The sequence below is a fragment of the Parasteatoda tepidariorum genome, chromosome 3 (assembly GCF_982258835.1).
Source record: "Parasteatoda tepidariorum strain Cologne lab strain chromosome 3, Ptep-v5.0, whole genome shotgun sequence".
NCBI classification, from domain to species: Eukaryota; Metazoa; Arthropoda; class Arachnida; order Araneae; family Theridiidae; genus Parasteatoda; species Parasteatoda tepidariorum.
Genome location: NC_141757.1, coordinates 35655151 through 35674453, shown reverse-complemented (window position 1 = coordinate 35674453; position 19303 = coordinate 35655151). Strand labels below are relative to the sequence as shown.

The following is a 19303-nucleotide window of genomic DNA, read 5'->3' as shown; positions in this document are numbered from 1 at the left end:
TGCCCCTTTAAGATTTATCCCTACGCTTTAGATATTGTTTTCGGGGTATCAAAAAAATTCAATTTATTCTTTTTTTAAAAAAAAAATAACGGAGTAAAATGTTGAATCATAGCAAGTTCAACAAAATAGAATTTTCTGGGTGCGAGTAGAGGATAATATAGCAGATTTGCTCTGAATATGACAGGGAACCTATTGATCCACCTGTTGTTCTGTCATTTTATTAAAATGCTTACCTGCAAGAAGAAATTTTTATACACGAGGCAGCAGGTGTACACGGACTTAAATAGCATCATTCGCACCTTCTTCATAGGCTATTAACGACTTTTCATAGTTGAGGGATAATTTTATCTACTTTTATTTTTTTTAAATAAAATATGATTTAAAAAAAAGTAAAATCTGTTTAAATTAAATTTAAATTTTATCGCTTCAACACATTGGTTCCCGTTCTTTTTCTCCTCAACGAACTCCTGTTTAAAACCTGAAATAAATAAGCTGACTCCTTTTGTCATCGAAAATACTAATGGGAAAGCGAACAATTTGGTGGATATAACTGCTGCTGAGAAAACGAAAACGTTTACACTCATTTATCTGCAAGTCAGAGGAAGAAATACGTAAGCATATTAATCATGCACCCTGAAAATGGTGACACCTGTACCCTGTGATTATATGATTCATTTAAGGACTATGCTCGTTAAGAATGCAAGTTTTTGTAAAAAGAAGAATATCGAATAGACAAAAGAACAAATAAAATCGATGTTTAAAAAAAGGCTATCAATCAATCGTTTGATCATCTTTGAATTATAACACCACAGTTAATGTATGCATATTCGTTATTTTTTTTATGTCAGCTATTTTAAGCTCCGCTTCTATTACATTGATATTTTCGTACAATATTTCATTAATATGTTGATATTTACTCTGAACAAAAGAAGGCTCTTTCGGGAAAAGTACACTGGTCAATTATTAAGGAAAAATTACAAAAACAAAATCAATAACTTTTCCAAAAATAAGCCAATCCCAAGAAAATTTTTAGATCTTGTCTAGTAAAAGTTGCTAAGTAAAACTGCAATATGCAAATTAGTGGGTCTGCTAAGGAATGACGTCATCTGCAATGAGCATAGTATTAAATGTTTGACAGCAAACCTGCGAATTTCGCTGTTTCGTAAATTCGAAATTTGAGATAGCCAATTTGAAACAACCTCCAGGTATCATTTGCCCGAAGAACTGCGATGAAAGACTAGAGGCAGGACAAAGTCAGGTAGAAGTGGCCAAATGTGAGTCCCCCTGTGGTTCATAGACTTTGGCAACAATTTCTAACCACAGGTTCGATATTCAGGAGGTTCAGTTAAGAACGCCCAAATGCTGAGACGTGCGCCGATGACCGATATCTATACTTATGTGCACGAAGGAATAGAACTGCAATTCCGAGTCAGCTCAAATCTTCGTTTAGTGCAGCTTTCGGAATAGAATTTATTCTACTCTGCGTTGGCTTCAGGAAGGTGGTTTGTTCGCTAGGTGGCTAGCCATCTGCGCGCCATAGAGGGGATCGTTAGAGGGGCACCATGTGGTTGTTTTCTTCACAGATGAGTCCAGGTTTGGCCTCTAAAGCGATATAGTAGGAGCTGTTTGATTTAGGAGAGCCTGGAACTCGATATCACCCACGCAGCGTCTTTGTGTGGGTGGTATCTCTTTGAGTGGATGGAACCGTGAGTTCTCACGTGTATAGAAATGACACCCTAAAAAGTAAAAATGTGTATTTGTACTTATTTACGTATCTGATTTTGCGTTTTAAACAAGTAAGACGTTGTTCCTAGTGTATTTTTTACGGTAAATGAAATGAGATCATACAAGAGTCAATTAGTTCAAATGTTGCAAGAGTTTTTATGTATAAATAGTACTTTTTTGACACATATTTATGTAAACAGATAACATTGATATCCAGGATTTATTTGAACACGTACTGTAAATTTTCCATACTAAATTGTACAAGACCAATCCTGAGATGATCCGAGTAATAATTTAGAAGTTATAAGGATTTTATGTACAATACGAACAATTTTGAACAAATTAAGTACAATTTTGTACTGTTATTCATAAACAAAGCCGAATTTTTTTGTATTGGTACTTTCACACCTTCCATTGCTAAACAGACAAGCGAGGAAGTCTAGTGACAAGTTGATTGGTAAAAAACCATACAAAACCAATTAAAATTAAAGAAATTCTGAAAAGCGGGGGCGATTAAGATTGGCTAAGTAAGTTCCCTAAAACATAAATGAAGAGAAATAGAAAAAAAGGCGAGATTAGAGGGGTATCTCTCCCCATAGGAAATGCAATGACAGAGTTGACCAGCAAGGAAGGGCGAACAGAAAGTTAATATTCTTTTCAAAATGAAAAGTGAAATTTTTGCTAGACAAAATGCATTCAATACATTTACGTTTAAATGGAGAAAAAAAAATAATTTAAGAAAAATCACTTGAAAATTTCACATAGAAAAACCGAAACACTATTACAAAATTTAAAAAAATAAAATTCCTACATCAACAGCATTTTAATTTTCAATGACCCTGTCTGAGGAGTCTCCAGACACACACGACATTTTTACATGCAGAAAGGTAGACCCTCTGCCGAGTTGTGGTCAATGTTGCATGGAACTTCTACGTGTTACAGGGGCACATGGCTCTTTTTAATGCCGGTGCTTGCGTTCAGCCTAAATTTATAACTAGAGTACTTCCTGATGGCACAATCCACTGAAACATTTATTCAATTTAACATAGTTAAGCAAACCATTTCCTTTGTTTTCTGCACTTATAAGGAACATAACGTTAGCAGATATTTTTAAGTGAAGAATCAATTAGGAGCACATTTAAAGGATTAATAAAATGTTGCCAGGGGCGGCTTGAAGCCCACCCAGTTGCATATCGATGGGTACTAGATTGTCTAGGACATAAAAGCGGCTCGGGCCCAATGTTACTCACATTGCCACAATCATGCCATTGTGGAACTTTCATCTCCATTACCTCCCTCGTCCAAAAGCAAGAATGCTTTACTTACTATATTAAAATAGGATTTTTTTTTTTTTTGAAAGTGAGAATCCATTTGTAATTTTTACAAAGATGTTTACTTTTTCCATTCAGCATGCAGACAGATTTTCTTAAACTTATCATTAATATTTATGAAGACATAAGCCTTTTTTCTTGGTCAATATATATATCTTTTAGTGATAAAAAATCTCATAAGAAATCAAATGAAAAAACAAACATAAAAATAAAATTCGATAATTTTATTTACATAAATACAATTTTAGTAAAAAGAATGGAATGAATACAATTTATTAATAAAAAATAATACATACAATGTTTTTTTTTATATACACGTTGATCATTTTTTTTATAACTTTCCATATATTTATGAATAAATATTAACAAACAGTACACAAAAATAATGATCATTTTTGAGGCACTTAAAGTCTCTTATACTATGTGTACAACTTCCTTCCATCATTTTGGTTAAATTCAAGAAGAAGAAAAAAATATTTATAAATGGAAATTGATTAAAGATGTAGATAATTAAGTTTAGTTTTATTCCTCAAAATGAATTAAACAATTAAGTACCGACATACGAGTTTCGAATCTATCACAGTCAAGAGAAACGCCCCTTTTTACTGTTCAAGTCTTTATATTTTGATAAATTAATACATGTTGAATCTATGTAAGATGCATTAAGTGGTTTTCTCCACAATATAAATGACATTACTGTCAGAGTTTCTTAAAATATAGAAGTTCTATTCCCTAGTTATTAGACACTTATTTATGGATATTTAAATAGAATATGAATAATAAAATTACAGTATGTGTGTGTGAAAAACTACAAGAAGCATATTTTAGAAATAATCTAAAAACCTTTGATACAGTTTTTCTAACAGTAAACACTTATTTTCATTCAGTTAAAACAAGAAAAAACATGAACTTCTCATAAATCTATGCATGTAAAAAGTAAATAAAATAATTTTCCAATTTAAACTTCACTTAATTAAAAAATATGATTTATCAGGTCTATTGCGCTGACTGAAATTTTGGTTACAAAACTATAGCAGATGACAATGCAGGCCAGTTTTTCTTACACAATGACGAACACTGTATATATTTTACCATCTGTAAATTGGATCTGCAGTGCGTCGATTAAAAATGACCTAATTTTAAAGAAATTCCATTGTGCACTGGCTATCTAGCATTTTTTTATAACTCACGTGCAACATAGAGGAGCCTTGGTGATAATCAATTGTACACAGCATTTTATAGAAGGGGCTGCTTTTAAAAAGTAGCCTACACAATATCAATTAAATTTTATTAATTAATTAAAATAATTATAATATTTTATTAATTAAAACTCTATTAAAATATATAAATTGTGTATTATATTTTAGAAAGAGATTCGTTCTTTTTTACAGATGTCTAATTAGAATACTTACGAGATGCCTAAACGTGTACAACCCACAATACAATGGTCATAAACTATTGTGCAAGGGACTTCAAGTATCTGCATGGAAGTTCAGAATTAAAAACAAGCTCATATTCACATACAATTTTAAAAGATCTAATACATGGTAGATTAGAAATGAAAGCTAATTTTTGTAGTGGGTTATATTTTTAAGGATGCACATTGTAGCATTTAAATTTAGAGAGAAGATTAAAAAAAAAAAAAAAAAAAAAAAAAAGGTGGTAGCTGCGAACGATTTATCAAACATAATTCTAAAGACATTTGTACACATCTTAATATATTCGTAAAGGTGAGATTTTAAAGGACAATACAGGGAGGGAGGGATTACAGAAAATTAAAATATCACAGATGTTTCAAGTCATAAACAGCACATCATTATCATAAAAAGAAAATTACAAATCATACAAGAATACTGTAAAAATGGAAAGGAAAAAAAAAAAATATTTAAAAAAAAAAAGGAAACAATAATTTTAAACATTAATAGAATTTAGGCCTCTGTATGAGCATTTGTTTGAAATGACTAGTTTTGATAAAGTCTACACCTTTTAACAATAGCTTCGGTTTAGACATTTCAACTTAAGGGTTTGAAATGTTCTTTGATTTTAAATGACACAAGCAAATAAGTTAAATACACACATTGAAATAGATTTCAAGTGTTGAAATATCATTACGACTTTCAAAAACTCTAATAAGTGAATTTTTAAAATCAAAATAGAAAGTAATTAATTCAAAAGAAACTAGTCACATGAAAATTTAAATAAACTCTATTTGAAATTCTAAATATGTTATTAAGTGGCAGGCAAAAAAAATAAAAAGAGAATAATTATGAAAATTTGTTAAGGTTGTGAATATAATACTATTTCTTTTCACCCTTAAAAATTGACAAGAGAATTCAAAAGAAATTCAAAAGAGAATTTTTTTTAAAACAAAAGATGGAATGCATCTTCATGGATATGATATTTTGGAATGCATTAAAACACTTTAAAAGATTGTTAACATGAAGCATAATAACATCAGTTAAAACACATGAAAATCAAACATGCAGATAAAATTTGAATTACAAAAGAAATGCAATTTAAAAGTTGCACTTTAAAAAAACATTAACTATCTAAATGAGGTTTAATTATTTAAAATCATATTTACAGAATTAGTAAAACAAACAACAATCATAAAAATTCACGGATTAACAGACGCTAAACACACATTATAAAACAAAGATTTTTCTATCAGAGCATAATGATGGAAGCTCAAATGAGTTTTCTATTTAAACACTTTTCTTTTTTTTTGTAGCAGCACTAAAATACTTTTTCTGATAGAATGGTCCTCCTCAGCCACTTTTTCATAATATGACGCCAAAAGGAACAACTTGGTGCTATTTTTTTAAATATTTAATAAGGACTCACATGCTGAGTAAAAGGCAACAAGATAATTATTTTTAGAAATATAATTACCTAGAAAAATTTAGTAGCATTAGTTTTTTTAAACATTTTTCAATTATTTAAAAAGCTGTATTTTTTGAAAATGCCACTCTTTTCACTTCTCGTTGACACAGTTTCTCTTCCAGGTAAATAACTATAATTTTCTAGAGAAAACACTGAATCACCTTTTTTGTTGTCTTTAATTAAATATTTTATTACGTTATTTTTCTCCCAAAACCAAACGAATTCACTTTCATAATTTGGCATTCATTTTTCACTGCTAAAACTGCTGTTTTGTTTTTGAGTAAAAAAATACAAACAGCGTTGAGGAAAGTGACCAGAGGTGAGTGTATAAATATAGGATTTTGTTAATATGGACGGCTAGAAACTCACAGATAAGTTGGATTAAGTAAAATGGAACTCTTATCTGAAGACAGAAAAACAAATGAGCAAAATGACTCATCAAACTTTAGAGCCAGGCACTATATGAGAATAGAGTTTATTGTTGTTAGGGTAGAAGGGATGATGCATGTTCATACGCCCATAATTATCGTGATCGTGTGTCTCTTGCAAAAAGTATGGTTTAGCAGTCAGAGCTTGAGAATGGGGAAGGGAGCGGTCAGAGCCACGTGTGCCTCGAGGTAGTGAATTTGAGCAGAGCTCTGGAGTCTGACCCGTTCTTCTGAGTTGGTGTCCAGAATAATCGTAAAAGTTTGTCGGAAGTTCTGGCAGTGGGGTTCCATGGGGCTTGGAGTCTGGCACGGAAGCAGCCTTGGTGGCGGCAGGATGCCCCCTCAGTGAGATGTGCTGCTGAATTTCTTTATAATTCATATAATGACTGTAGCGGTTGGTATCACTGAATGCAGCACCACCTTTAGAGTGATTTCTGAAAATGGTTTATTTAAAAAAAGATTAATATCTGCAAAAAGATATAAGAGTTAAGCATTAATAAAGAACATTTAAGAAAATTCTGTAACATTTATCGAGCTAACAATAGTAATTTAATTAGGCATGTGTAAAGTGATAGGCATGTTGGCATAAATCACTTGACAGGGTTCTTGCTCAATTATTTCAAAAAAAAAAAAAAAAAAGGGACTTTTTTAGGACTAAGAAAAAAAACTAGCACTTGATGTAAAATAAAAATAACATACTTAATCTATACATGATATTAAAAATGTACAAATAAAGTGTTTAACGATTCATGAAGTAAAAATTACATAATTAATCTATACATGATGCAAATTGCGGCTTAATTTTGTCACAATCTTTTTCCTCAATTTTCTTTTCTTGACTTAAGTAATTTAATATGTTTCTCATTTTTAGAACACACTTGCTTTTGTTTTCTGACATTAACTTTGGATTGATGCAAGCAACATTTCTTACAACAGAATAGTTTATTGGACATTTCTCCAGTAAAGTTTCTGACACTTTGGTGATAAACTTTCTGCAATCTTTCTTTATATTCATATGATCTCGGTCAGAAATAACTTTTGTGGCCAACAGCTGCTTTAAAATTTGGTCACCTTTAAAACCTACACTGATTTTTGTCAGAGAGACATAATTCTTTTCATCACAAAAATTAAAATGGCACAGTTTCTCCAGAGAATTTAAGTTTTCTATAGATTCTGGCTTCAGAATGTTATATAATTGCACACTATGTAATACCAAATCCTGGATATCCACAGCAAAAAATGGTAAAAGTGGCCGATCTGCTTGATACAGTTTCAAAAATGGTGAAACTAGCTCCGACACATTTAAGAAAAAGTTCAGCTTAACAAGAATTAATTTGTCTTTTATTGCTTCTTGTAAAGTTAAAAAGGATTTACATTTCACTTTTCTAAACTTGCCAACATTTTTCACATAAGATTTCAGATCATTCCAAAGCAATATTGCTCTTTCAGCTGCAGGTGCATTTTCCAGCCAACGGTGGTTACGAAATCTTAGTGGTAATTTGTTCTCAGTTGATTGATTAATAAAATCTTCTTTTCTTGTGGGTGAATCTTTAAAAAGATAGAAGATTGAGCTCAGGATGGAACCAATGAGCCATTCTGTTTCAGATTCACCTTTGTAGAATGCATTATTTAAAATATGAAGCCCACAACTTCCTATTGCATAGCATTGAACACCATGTTCTTTTAACAAATCTTCTTGAATATTATTATAAAACTTCCAATTGACAGCAGGACCGTCCATAGAAATCTGCAATAATTTCTTCAGGTCTACATTTTTGACTGATGAATAAAAGCAGGCTAAAAGGTCATCTGCTGCAAAATGGCCAGAAAAGCTGATGTTAAGTATCGCGTCTCTACAATGTTCTTATCTAGGTTCCAAAAGTGGATATGTATATCCAACTGCTTCTGCTGTGTCGCTTTGTTCAAAGACTCATCAAAAAGCAATGTATAAAACTTGGCATTATCAATGCACTTCAGAAGTAGCATGCTAAAATGAGGTGCAAGTCCAAAATGACAGAGATATGCACACTTAGATTCACTGCAGGCGAAATGACGTGCTATTGAACTTTCTGGAAACATTGTACTAAATAATTTTCCAGTGTCTTTGGAAGAATTGTAGGAGTAGTAGCTTTCTACAACTTTTAAAGCCCATAAAATCTCAGAAGAAAGAACTTCTTTCCCCAAAGCCCAAGAATCTTCTAAAAAGATGGAGGCAGCAGAAGAGCCGAAGGCAACAGAATTTAAGGATTTAGGGAAACCGTTTTAAGGAATCCGACCACTCAAAAAAAATTTCAAAACGCCAAAATAAAAAATATTTAGCACTTTTTTAGCACTCAGAAGAAATTTTAGCACTTTTTAGACCCTAAAAAGTTGGGAAAAAATTTTAGCACTTTTTAGGACAGCAAGAACCCTGCTTGATACAAATCACCTGATTTAAGCTGAAAATAATTTTTGTACAACATAATCACAGCCTTAAAAATCAATTTATAAATTAAGTCTAATTTTATTGATATCGTGGAAAACAGTGACATAAAATATATTTCAATTATATGCAGTTAGTTTTATGCTTAGTTAAATGTAGGTAATTTTAAAACTTAAAGAGAAATTTTCTTTCTACGTTTTAAGATATATATTTTCACAAAAATTACTTAATTCTTCAAATAAATTGATTTATTACATTTGGGGTGACAATACTAAACTTTAAAAACGTCAGAATTATGAGTCTTTTTTTAAAAAAATAAAAAATCTTAAATATAGTAGATGATTGCAATTAACTTCTTTTGGAAAAAAAAAACATTTTTTATTTGTTGTTTCATATTTTAAATTTTAACCTTAAAATATATATACACATATTTTCTTATTATTTGTGCTATTTCAGTGAACCATTTGAAAAAAATATAAAATAAAAATGTACGTTTCAGGGAAAATTGAAACAAGAACCTAGAACATTGTGAAAATATTTATATAAACATTGAATTACAATATATGATCATTTTAAGAAGTAGTGTTCTAAAAATTCTTGGAGTGGTCAAAATTGTCCTCTGATTCTTAATATAAAAGATTCTGTACTGATTTCCCTTTTTCAACTTTTTTTCCTGGTATTCCTAATTTTTATTGTTACAGAATGCGGAGTTATGATTCCTTTACAATAAATTAAAACGAAAGCTCAATATAAACAAGTACGACATAAAAGTCCACAATTACTAAGTCTTTAAGTCTCTCTCAAAATGCCAAAAAATATATTCTAATATATAAAAAGGATTATGACAAATTAAAATTAGAATGAATATATCGAGTTAAAATTTACTGGCCTTTTGCTATGAAGACAAATTTTTTTAGGGAAATATATTTTTCTGATTAAGAGAACAATATTACACAAAATAGAAATAAATAAAAACATTTCTATTTATTTTTTGTGTCAATTTCCAAAAGTGAAAAACTAACAATATTTTGTGTTCCTTTTACAATCTTTAACTCCATTGTTTATAATGGAAACATGTTGGTGACTACTGACTTTGTTATCGTCCTTCTAAAAAATTTACTTCTTTTCTCCTGTTGATTTTGGAAATCCTGCCGCACATGAAAGACATTTTAGCATTAAATATGCGTATTTGCCAATTACAACAATTTCATTCATTAATGAGACGTTATAACGGACTTACTGTAGTTGGTTATTGAACAAAAACAGAATTAGTAATATAAGAAATTAATAATTTTATACTATTTAAACATCGTACGCTTTTGGACATTTAACTTTTTCAACATTTAATTTTGTATCAATTAATTTAGTTCTTAAAATAGTTAAACAGTGTTTATCCTAAATAAATATGTTATTTGAGGAACGATATAAAATAATATAAGGGCAGATATACTGTGTTTCTTCCCTGCATATTTATTCTTAAATACATAGGAGTAGAAACTATTTTAAGTTGAACTATTCAAAAGCTTAATTTTGATGAATTTAGCAGTTTATATAATTTTCAGTTTGGTGACCACAGAATTATGTCAGTTGTTCAGCACTTTTAGATTTAGATGACATATTACAGAATATAGCATATAAATGCAAAAACTATTAATCAAACAATCTAGGTTTAACATAAATTAAAAATAAAATAGCAGGCTGATATATATTTTTTAAACAATTTAGAAACTAATTTCATTTTGGCTAATCCATAATGAACTAAATTCATTTTAAACTTTTAATTATTAGACTAATAAAATCACACTCACAATTTAAGCACAATTAAACAAATGTTATTGTTGAAATTTTTTTTCCAGCAATTAAATTTCCCCCCCTGTTTTTAAATTACTTTAAAATTCACCTTGTTATCTCCATTGTCAAGGCGTTCCCATAAAATTAATTTCACTTATAACTATATTTTAACTGAAATAACTATTTAATCCTTCCAAGTCCCACCCCCTCGTCAAACATAGAGGACGGAATTTTGTACCCCAGAACTCAGTTAGAGATCAGCAGTCAAAAGTACATTTATCTCCTAGTAAAATAAATAACTCAGCCGAGTTTCCATGATGCAGATTTCGTTCACAATATGGTCTGAAGATAGCAAAACATTAAACAAATCATTTATGTATGTGATTTTCAAATATTGTATTTGAAATAACAATGATAACTTACTGAGGATTTTCCAGATGAATATCTAGGCTGTGAGATCTCCCATGAATGACTTCAAAAGGAAGAGCCTACAAAACATGAAAGGAAACTGTATATACTTTTAACCTCAACTGAAATCATCCAGTGGCCATTTTGAAGACACCATCAATCCATGTGTATTCACTTATTATAACACTTAAATAATTATGCCAGTCACCCTCATCTTCAAATAATCGAAACAAAAATCTGAATAATATTCCAATTTTTAAAATTACTATGAGGCTTTGCTTGACAACCCGTGTAATTGATTCTCATTTATTATAGTTTATTTCTTATCAAATGTCTATATTATCCATATAAACACAGAACATTTTTGTTAACATGTTAAACATAACATGGACAATTACCTGGATTTGAAAAATAATAATCTGAAATTTATATCTGGCAATGCGCAATCTCTCTCTCTTTTTTTGTTGTTGCTATTTTTGCTACACATCAAATCAAGTGCAAGTTTATAAAATGAAGTCCACATGACGGAAAAATTAATTTTCTTTAACAATAGATAAATAGGTAATATTTAAAGCAAAAATGCTGAAAAAAATCACAAAAATCACATATTGCAACAACTTTCAAACAAATGGAAATTTTGAAAACTATATTACAAAATGGTCATATCAGCATATTAAATTTCAACTCCGTAGTTGCATTTTAGACACTCGTTCAACAAGCAAGTTTTTATTTATTTATTTTTTGCCAGAAGTTTAACAGTTAATAATTCTTGAGCTAACATTAGAATTGTCATTTTTAAAAAACTTCTTGTACTCTTTTTTTTCTACACAACATCATAATTTCAAGTTTCTAAGTCTTATAGATTTTGAGCAAAGCAAAATATGATATAAAGCGAAAAAAAAGTAAGAAAAAAGTTCTCAACATTACAATAACTTCCAAATAAATTGGAATTTTGAAAAAAAGGAAGAAAAACAAACTCTTGACTTAAGTTCATAAACAAAGGTGGCCAGTCTGGTATTTTTTTCAACAAGTTTAACAGTCAATAATTCTCAAACAAATTATTGAATGCTAATAATTTTATTCTATAAAAATTCCTGTACTTTTCTACACAGCATAGTGCAATGTAGCGTTAAGTTGAACATCCAAAATTGTGGCGTTAGCCCCTACGATTTTTTAATATAGATAAATAATATTATTAAATAAAAAGATTTATAATTTTTTAAAAATTACCTTTATATTTAATTTATATTAACATAATATTACATGGTTAGACTTGTGTTGGTTATTTTAAAACTTACAACAGCAAAATTCAAAGCTATATAATGTATAGGTCATAATTTTTTTAATAAGGACATAAGAATGCAAAATAATAAACGGTGACCTACATAGTTGCCTTCTTTTTCTTTCAGCTCATTCTCATAGTATTCTTCCTTCTGCTCCAATGGATACTGCCCCTGCCTCTTTTGGTGCATGCGCTGGTGCTGCTCTCTCAGGCTTTGCATTCTCTCCTGACGATTGGGCATTCCTCCAGAGTCACTACTACTACTGGGAATTTGGGGTAACTGCCTTTTCAGGAGATCCTCTCGACTCATCTCTGTCACTCTGAGGAGGAAACACAAAGTTAGAAGGATCAAACAAAGATTACAATTACAAGTATTTTTAATTGAAAGTTTTATTGCATATTTTGCATTCTTAAGTTAACAGGCATTTTCTGATATACACTATACAAATTGATGGTTAACCTTGCTTCTGATTTTTGTTCTTATTAATTTTAAATTAATAAGAAAGGATTAATTTTGTCACAAAGTCATAAGTTTTTACATTGCTTTTCAATATCAAAATTATTACCAATGATAATTATTAAATATTTTTTTTCTAATCTGATTTTATCAAGATTTTATTGTTTAATGAACATTTTGCTCACTTAAACAGTGTCAAATGGACAGAAAATTATCACTTGATAAGATAGTTTGCTTCAATTCCTTAATCTAGAAAGCAATGTTAGGTTAAGTACCACAAAGAGAGCATTTGGCCTTTTTTCGGATTCAATAAATTCCATCAGACGTTGATAGGTGGGTTAGGGAAACAGCAATAAATTTTTTGACTAACATCCTACGATAAATTTTTCTAAAAATTTCCTCGCTGCAATCAGGATTTCCTTCAACCAGGCAATAAACGACAGAGACTGAATTTTTTTTCCTGGATATTATTTAAAAAAATTAAATACATATCTCACATACACAAGAAATTTCTTTTTGTTAGAGAGAGACAGAGAGAGAAAGAAAGAAAGAGAGAGAGAAAGAAAGAGAGAGAAAGAAAGAGAGAGAAAGAAAGAGAGAGAGAGAGAGGTAAGTGAATGAAAAAGCAATACAGTGTCAATCAATTTAAGGAAAAATTTAGTTCTGTACTAGCATGTGTGTTAGGGGCTTTAGATGGTTTTGACTTCTTCAAGAAAGCATTTATGAAATTTTTTCTTAACATTCTATAACTTATCAACAATTGATTTAACTTAGGACAGGATTTTATCACAAGCACAGATATTATTTTAATGCAGATACTTTAGCGAAACAATGCAAAGAACTTTTATAATTTAATTTTCTTTGGAGTTAATAATAAAAAAAATAAATAAATAAATAAAGAAAGAAAAAAAAAGAAAAAAAAGAGAGATACTATGACATCTTATGGGCATGATACAAGTCCAAAAAAATAAATTATTGATTGAAATAAGTTTCAGCATGCAAATATATTCTTCTTTAACCATAATAGATCAAAAAATTGAAAAGTAAAAAGTATTTTTTTAAATTGTAGAAAAAAAAATTAAATTGTTATACATAAATAAAAGATTTCTTTAGACCAAACAAATATAAAATAGTTATCAATATTCAAGTGATAATATGAATTTAAGCAACACACTATACTCAAATCAATTACCAAATTCTGAATTGAGAAAAACAGATTCACAGAGAAAATTTTGAATAAATAATATTAAATAAAATACATAAGTCTGCAGACGATTTCAATTTAGAAATTGAGTTTGTCATTTTTTATAAGTATTTTTGTTGAGTTTCATCTTATACCTAGTGCCAGTTAACATATATTTCAAAAAATTGTTAAAGGGAAAATCCTTTAGACACCTTAAAGAAAAAGAAAAACACAATAACAATACGTTGGGATAATATACCTGGGGTCTGTTTCTTTAGAAGAAGGCTGATGATGATAGTAGTCTTCATGGCCAGAATCATCATCCCCTTTACCTTTCAGATCTTGAGAATGCTTACGATGCTTACCAAACCTTCAATACAACAACAAAATATGTGTATAAGAAGTGGATTTTTTTTAAAGATCATCAAGAAATATAGAATCATGCATCCAATCTGTCGAATGTTAATTTTAAAAGTATGGCAAGCAAATACAACGTGCCATATACTCTTTTATCTTTTAGAATCTGTAAAAAATTCCCACCCCCTAAAAATTTGACTTTCTACTTTTGAACCTATGAGCAATACTTCAGAAGAATAGATTTTGAACATTCATTTATAATATTTTTAGGGTGATGAAAAGCATTATTTATCTTCAATTGAGTAATGAAGAATAATTGAAGACACAGAATAACTATAGTGCACAAATTTTGCCACCCTCTTTATTCTAGTATGGCATTAGAACAATAATTAATAGGTTCCTGAATTTTTTTGATTGCAGCACACTTTACACATTTAATAACTGCTCCATCTGCAGAAAGGGGGAAGAAAGAACATTTTTCTAAATTAAATCTTTAATTAATTAAATTTTAATTTTTAATAATAGTTTGAAACTGTATTAGTGCTTAGTTTGAATTGTAATACTGCAGAGAGACCAGAAAGGCTACTAATGCATGTAGCTGATTGTAAAACATTCTGTATATTGTATTTCTGTCAGACAAAGTTTCATCTATGACCCCTAAAAAGAAAGAGTTCCGTGTACAGGTGTAGTGAGGAAAATTATGTTCCTTATAAGTTCTTTCAAGAAAAGTCACTTTGAAAGCCTACTAACCAATGACAGACAAGAAAAATTAGCAATATTTCCACTTCTTAGCAAAATAAATTTTTCCAGAAAAAAAAAAAAAAAAAAAAAAAAAAAAAAAAAAAGGCTGGCAATCACTATAAAACAAGAACTGATCCCATATTTTTGCCAGTTATTTACCAAAAGCATGAGCAGTATAACAGGGTCTTAAAGTAATTTTTATTTTTGAAATAAATATAAAATTGATTCTTTATTTGATTATATTTTTAACATTGACATAATTTATATTTTTCAAAATTATGAACCTTTAAAACAACAGAAAGTTAAAAACAACAAAATACTAAGTATTTTGTTGTTTTTAACTTTCTGAGTATATTAATTTAAAGTATGTCTTAAAAGAAGAAAAAAATGATTAGATGAATTTATTTTCACTAGATTAGTGATTGGCCTGGACAAGTGCCAAGCGAATGTTCCATTTATAAAATGTCATGTTAATGTAAATTTTCATATTTAAACATGTAAAGAGCAATTCAATATTTTTGTTATTAAATAGACATATTTCAAAAGTGTGAAATTAGTTTTTTTTTTTTTGTATTTTTGATTTTAAATTTAATTGCTTAAAGCTGAAATATTTTAAAGTCGTGAAACCATGAAAGTTGAGAATTTTTGTTGGTTTTGTTTATTGGTTATAATAATGATTTATGCTATTTATTTCTGCAAATTTGTATGTTTCATTTTTTTTTTAAATATTTGTTCAAATGTGTTAAGTTTAAATACAATTAGGTCAGAAAAACTAGACTTTTTCTTTAGAAAATTTAATATCCAAGATTATTTTTCATAAAAAGTTTTGTTATGTTATTATAAATGATACCTGGAAAACTCCCCCAATCTCCTCTGTATGCTTTCCCTTTGTTAGAGGGAAATAGGGTTGATTTAACAGGAAAAATTGAATTTCACCTCGACAGGCAGCTGATGTATTGTTTCTGATGAATTAATTGATGATGGCAATTTTGAATGAATGAAGTCCAATAATGGATGGGGCGTTAAGAATAAGCAGATTGCAAGAGACACAGACTCACTTGAAAACAGATCCAAGACCCTTGAGAAGGCTTTTCTTCTTGGATGACTTGCTGTTCCTGCAGTACATGCTGAGTAGGTCGTCATGCAGAGCATCCATGTTTTGGTGAGCATTCGGGAATTCAGTGCTCCTCGTCAACAAGTGACCGACAGAGCTGCCACTCTCACTTTCTTCATCCACTGTGATGGAAGACAAATGTTACAAATACAAAACATAAACGAAGGTTTCAAATAATTGTTGATATCAAACACAAATTCTTAATTTTTGATAAATTCAAACTTCTGATGCATAACAGTTTGGCATATAGAGTAGATTTACGAAGACACAGTCTCCTTCCAATCATTCTTTGTCGTCTTTAAATATTTAAAGAGTAATAATATTTATGCAGAGCACACACTAATCGTTACTGGATATTGATTTGTTTATAGTATATAGATCTGAACTACCTAGATTTTCGTAAGTTCTACAACGTGAATTTTGGTTGCAAATAAATAGCTGCTTGCAAAAAACGTAAATAAGAACACATAACACAATAAGCATTTTGAACAAATGGTAGATATTAACAGGAAAATCCAACACATCACATATATACGTATTGTCATACATCCTAACATTGATTCACCAGTAGAAAAAATCAATATATTCCTTTCAAAATTTCATATAAACAATATTACTCACGTATTTGCGATGTTTGATTTTATAATGGCAAAGAATAAGTATCGTGTGTAATTTTAAGTTGTACAAAAACGAATTGCGATGTGTACATTTCAAATTATGAGAATATGAATCATAGATAAGGAAAAGAGACCTTGCTTAAGCTAAATTTTTACTTTTATATTAACATGAAAAAAATAATGGATTTATGGAATTGTAAAAGAAAAGAATACTGCCTATGTGAGTAGATGATTGACAAAGACCTGTTTTCCATTAACCAACTAAGGTTAGTGGAGTGGAACAAACAATAGGTGCACAATCTGAAAGAGGGAGAGAATACATTTGTGTTTAAATGAAAGTGTAGAGTGCTTTTATAATTTTACCCTAACCAGTGAATGAATTCTGGAATATTCCCAGACCTTTCCAAAAATAATTTTCTCTTTCTATAAAACAATAATTACGTAGTCTTGACTTTTCGTCAATTTCCTGGTCATAAATACACATAAGGGTGACCTTTGTGCAGAAATACAAAGTAAGGTAAAACAACATTTAAGAGCACAAAAAATATTTTTTGTGCTCTTAAACGTTGTTTTACCTTACTTTGAATTTCCTGGTCGCTCGTCACTGAGGGTTGAAAGAAATTCAGCACCAGTAAAAATGCTAAAATCAAAACTTTTTGACCTAAAATTGCATTTTCAGAACAAGGTTAAAAAATCGGAGTAAATACTATTTTAATCAGAACAATCGGCAGCTATGTAAATACAATACAAGAAAAATACTGACATATTTATTAAAAAGAATTTTTTTTTTTAAATAAAAGTTTTCTTCTTTGGTAAAATCGCATCTATATGTTGCTCAAAAAAAATCAATAATATATGTTTTACAGCTATAATTTACGGTGATTAAATGATAACAATTCTTACATGTGTCCATGGTGGATGCAGCAGGGGCATCATAGGATCTGTCCACGGCAGCTCGAAAGCTCTCGTTGCATCCTCTGCTTCGAGAACTCCTGGCTCCCCCAGACTCAAGGGCTCTCTTCATCACCTCGTCGTCTTTGTTCAGCTCTTGTATCATCGTCTGCAGACTCTCTAAACTGCTTGATTTTCGAAGGCCTAGAGAGGGACCAAGGGCTTCTGCTGTCTGATGGTTACGATGAATTAAGATAGAATCTGAATGAATAACAAAAACATTAAATCTGAATCGAACCCTAAAACGCTTCATTCATAATTTTATTTTTCATGACGACATTTAAAATATTTAACCATGTATTTATAAAATGAATAATATAAATAAAAAAGTCATGTAAGGCAATGGGTGTCATTTCCTTACCACTTCCGGTGATGGGGTTGCTCTGATCATCTTCAAGGTAGTGCTTCTTCTCTTCACGTGCCTTCTTATTGCGTTGGTAAGTATCAGTGTTTTTGGCATCCAGCTGGGCATGTCTCTTCTCAGACATGCTTTGCCTCCCAAAGCCATCCCTCTCAAATCCAGCATTCGGGTCATCTAGAGAAAGCCTAAACAGAAATAATTTTTTTAGGCATTCAATTTTCAAAATACTATTGCTAATTATGGGGATGGAAATAAAAGAAAAGGTAATACTACCAAAAGTTGACTTCCTTTAATGTTAACACACGCACAAACTATGCATTAACATGTTAATTTAAAAAATAAAAAAAAGCACAATGAAATAAACATTCTTTAAACATATAATTACAGAAAAAGCAATTTTATTTAGAGTGCATTACAGTTCTCAAAATGAAATATTATCTCTCATACATTAACTTTACAAAAAATGTATAAAATTTTAAAGCTATTAACACATAATTGCTCTTAAGAGAGCAACTGCATAATTTGTCTTTAGTTTAACATTTAGGAATAGACAACCTTAGGCACCTTATTTTCATTCAATGTAACAAAAAAGATTTAAATTTTATTTTTTTAAAATAAGTAATCATGCACCACAAAGAAAAAAAGAATCATGCTTATACTATGATAACACGTTCAGTAATATAGGAGGGAAGAGTTAACAATTTTTAAATAAAATCAGTGAATGGTTTGAAATGACCAAATTGACAAAACAGGAACTAAACTAAACAGTCATTGAATAAAACACACTAAAATATAAATTCCAGGCATATCAAAATATAAAATTTGTGTTTTATAGAATATGACTACTGACCATTCATTTCCAAATCTTAACTTGAAGATAGTTAAGATTTTACATTGAAAAATATTCTAAGTCAACAAGTTGAAAAATACTGTAAAGAAATGGGAAACATTAATCAACAAGATGTTATTCAATAGAACTTTAACAGAAACTTCAGATTTTAATAGAATTCCTTCTACTTTAAATTTTTTTTTTCTAGAACCAAAGTATAAATTTTTCTTTAACTTCTTTAAAAAAAAAAGGAATTCTTTTTTTTTTCCCAGTGAAACATAGGGGTCCTAAAAAAGCAAAAGATGCCAATTAAGCAAATGAACAAAAGATATTATAGAAAGAAAAAAAAATTAAAACATATTTGTCAGCATGATAGTTTATGCAAAAACAAATTTTGAAACCAAACAGTTAGAAAATCAATAT

General features: G+C 29.7%; 1 protein-coding gene across 2 annotated transcripts in view; it reads right to left on the bottom strand.

The window, feature by feature from the left end:
• Positions 1 to 5769: 5769 nt before the first annotated feature.
• LOC107454073 (partitioning defective 3 homolog) overlaps positions 5770 to 19303 on the bottom strand; it is a 74708-nt gene continuing 61174 nt past the window's right edge. For both annotated transcript variants that reach the window (XM_043040269.3, XM_043040270.3), the window contains exons 14-20: positions 18052 to 18236; positions 17643 to 17891; positions 16067 to 16244; positions 14170 to 14280; positions 12374 to 12590; positions 11004 to 11068; positions 5770 to 6801 (exon numbers count right to left, since the gene is read on the bottom strand). In XM_043040269.3, coding sequence (XP_042896203.2) covers positions 6378 to 6801; positions 11004 to 11068; positions 12374 to 12590; positions 14170 to 14280; positions 16067 to 16244; positions 17643 to 17891; positions 18052 to 18236 — 1429 coding nt within the window. In that variant the 3' untranslated portion in view covers positions 5770 to 6377. The remainder of the gene's footprint in view (positions 6802 to 11003; positions 11069 to 12373; positions 12591 to 14169; positions 14281 to 16066; positions 16245 to 17642; positions 17892 to 18051; positions 18237 to 19303) is intronic.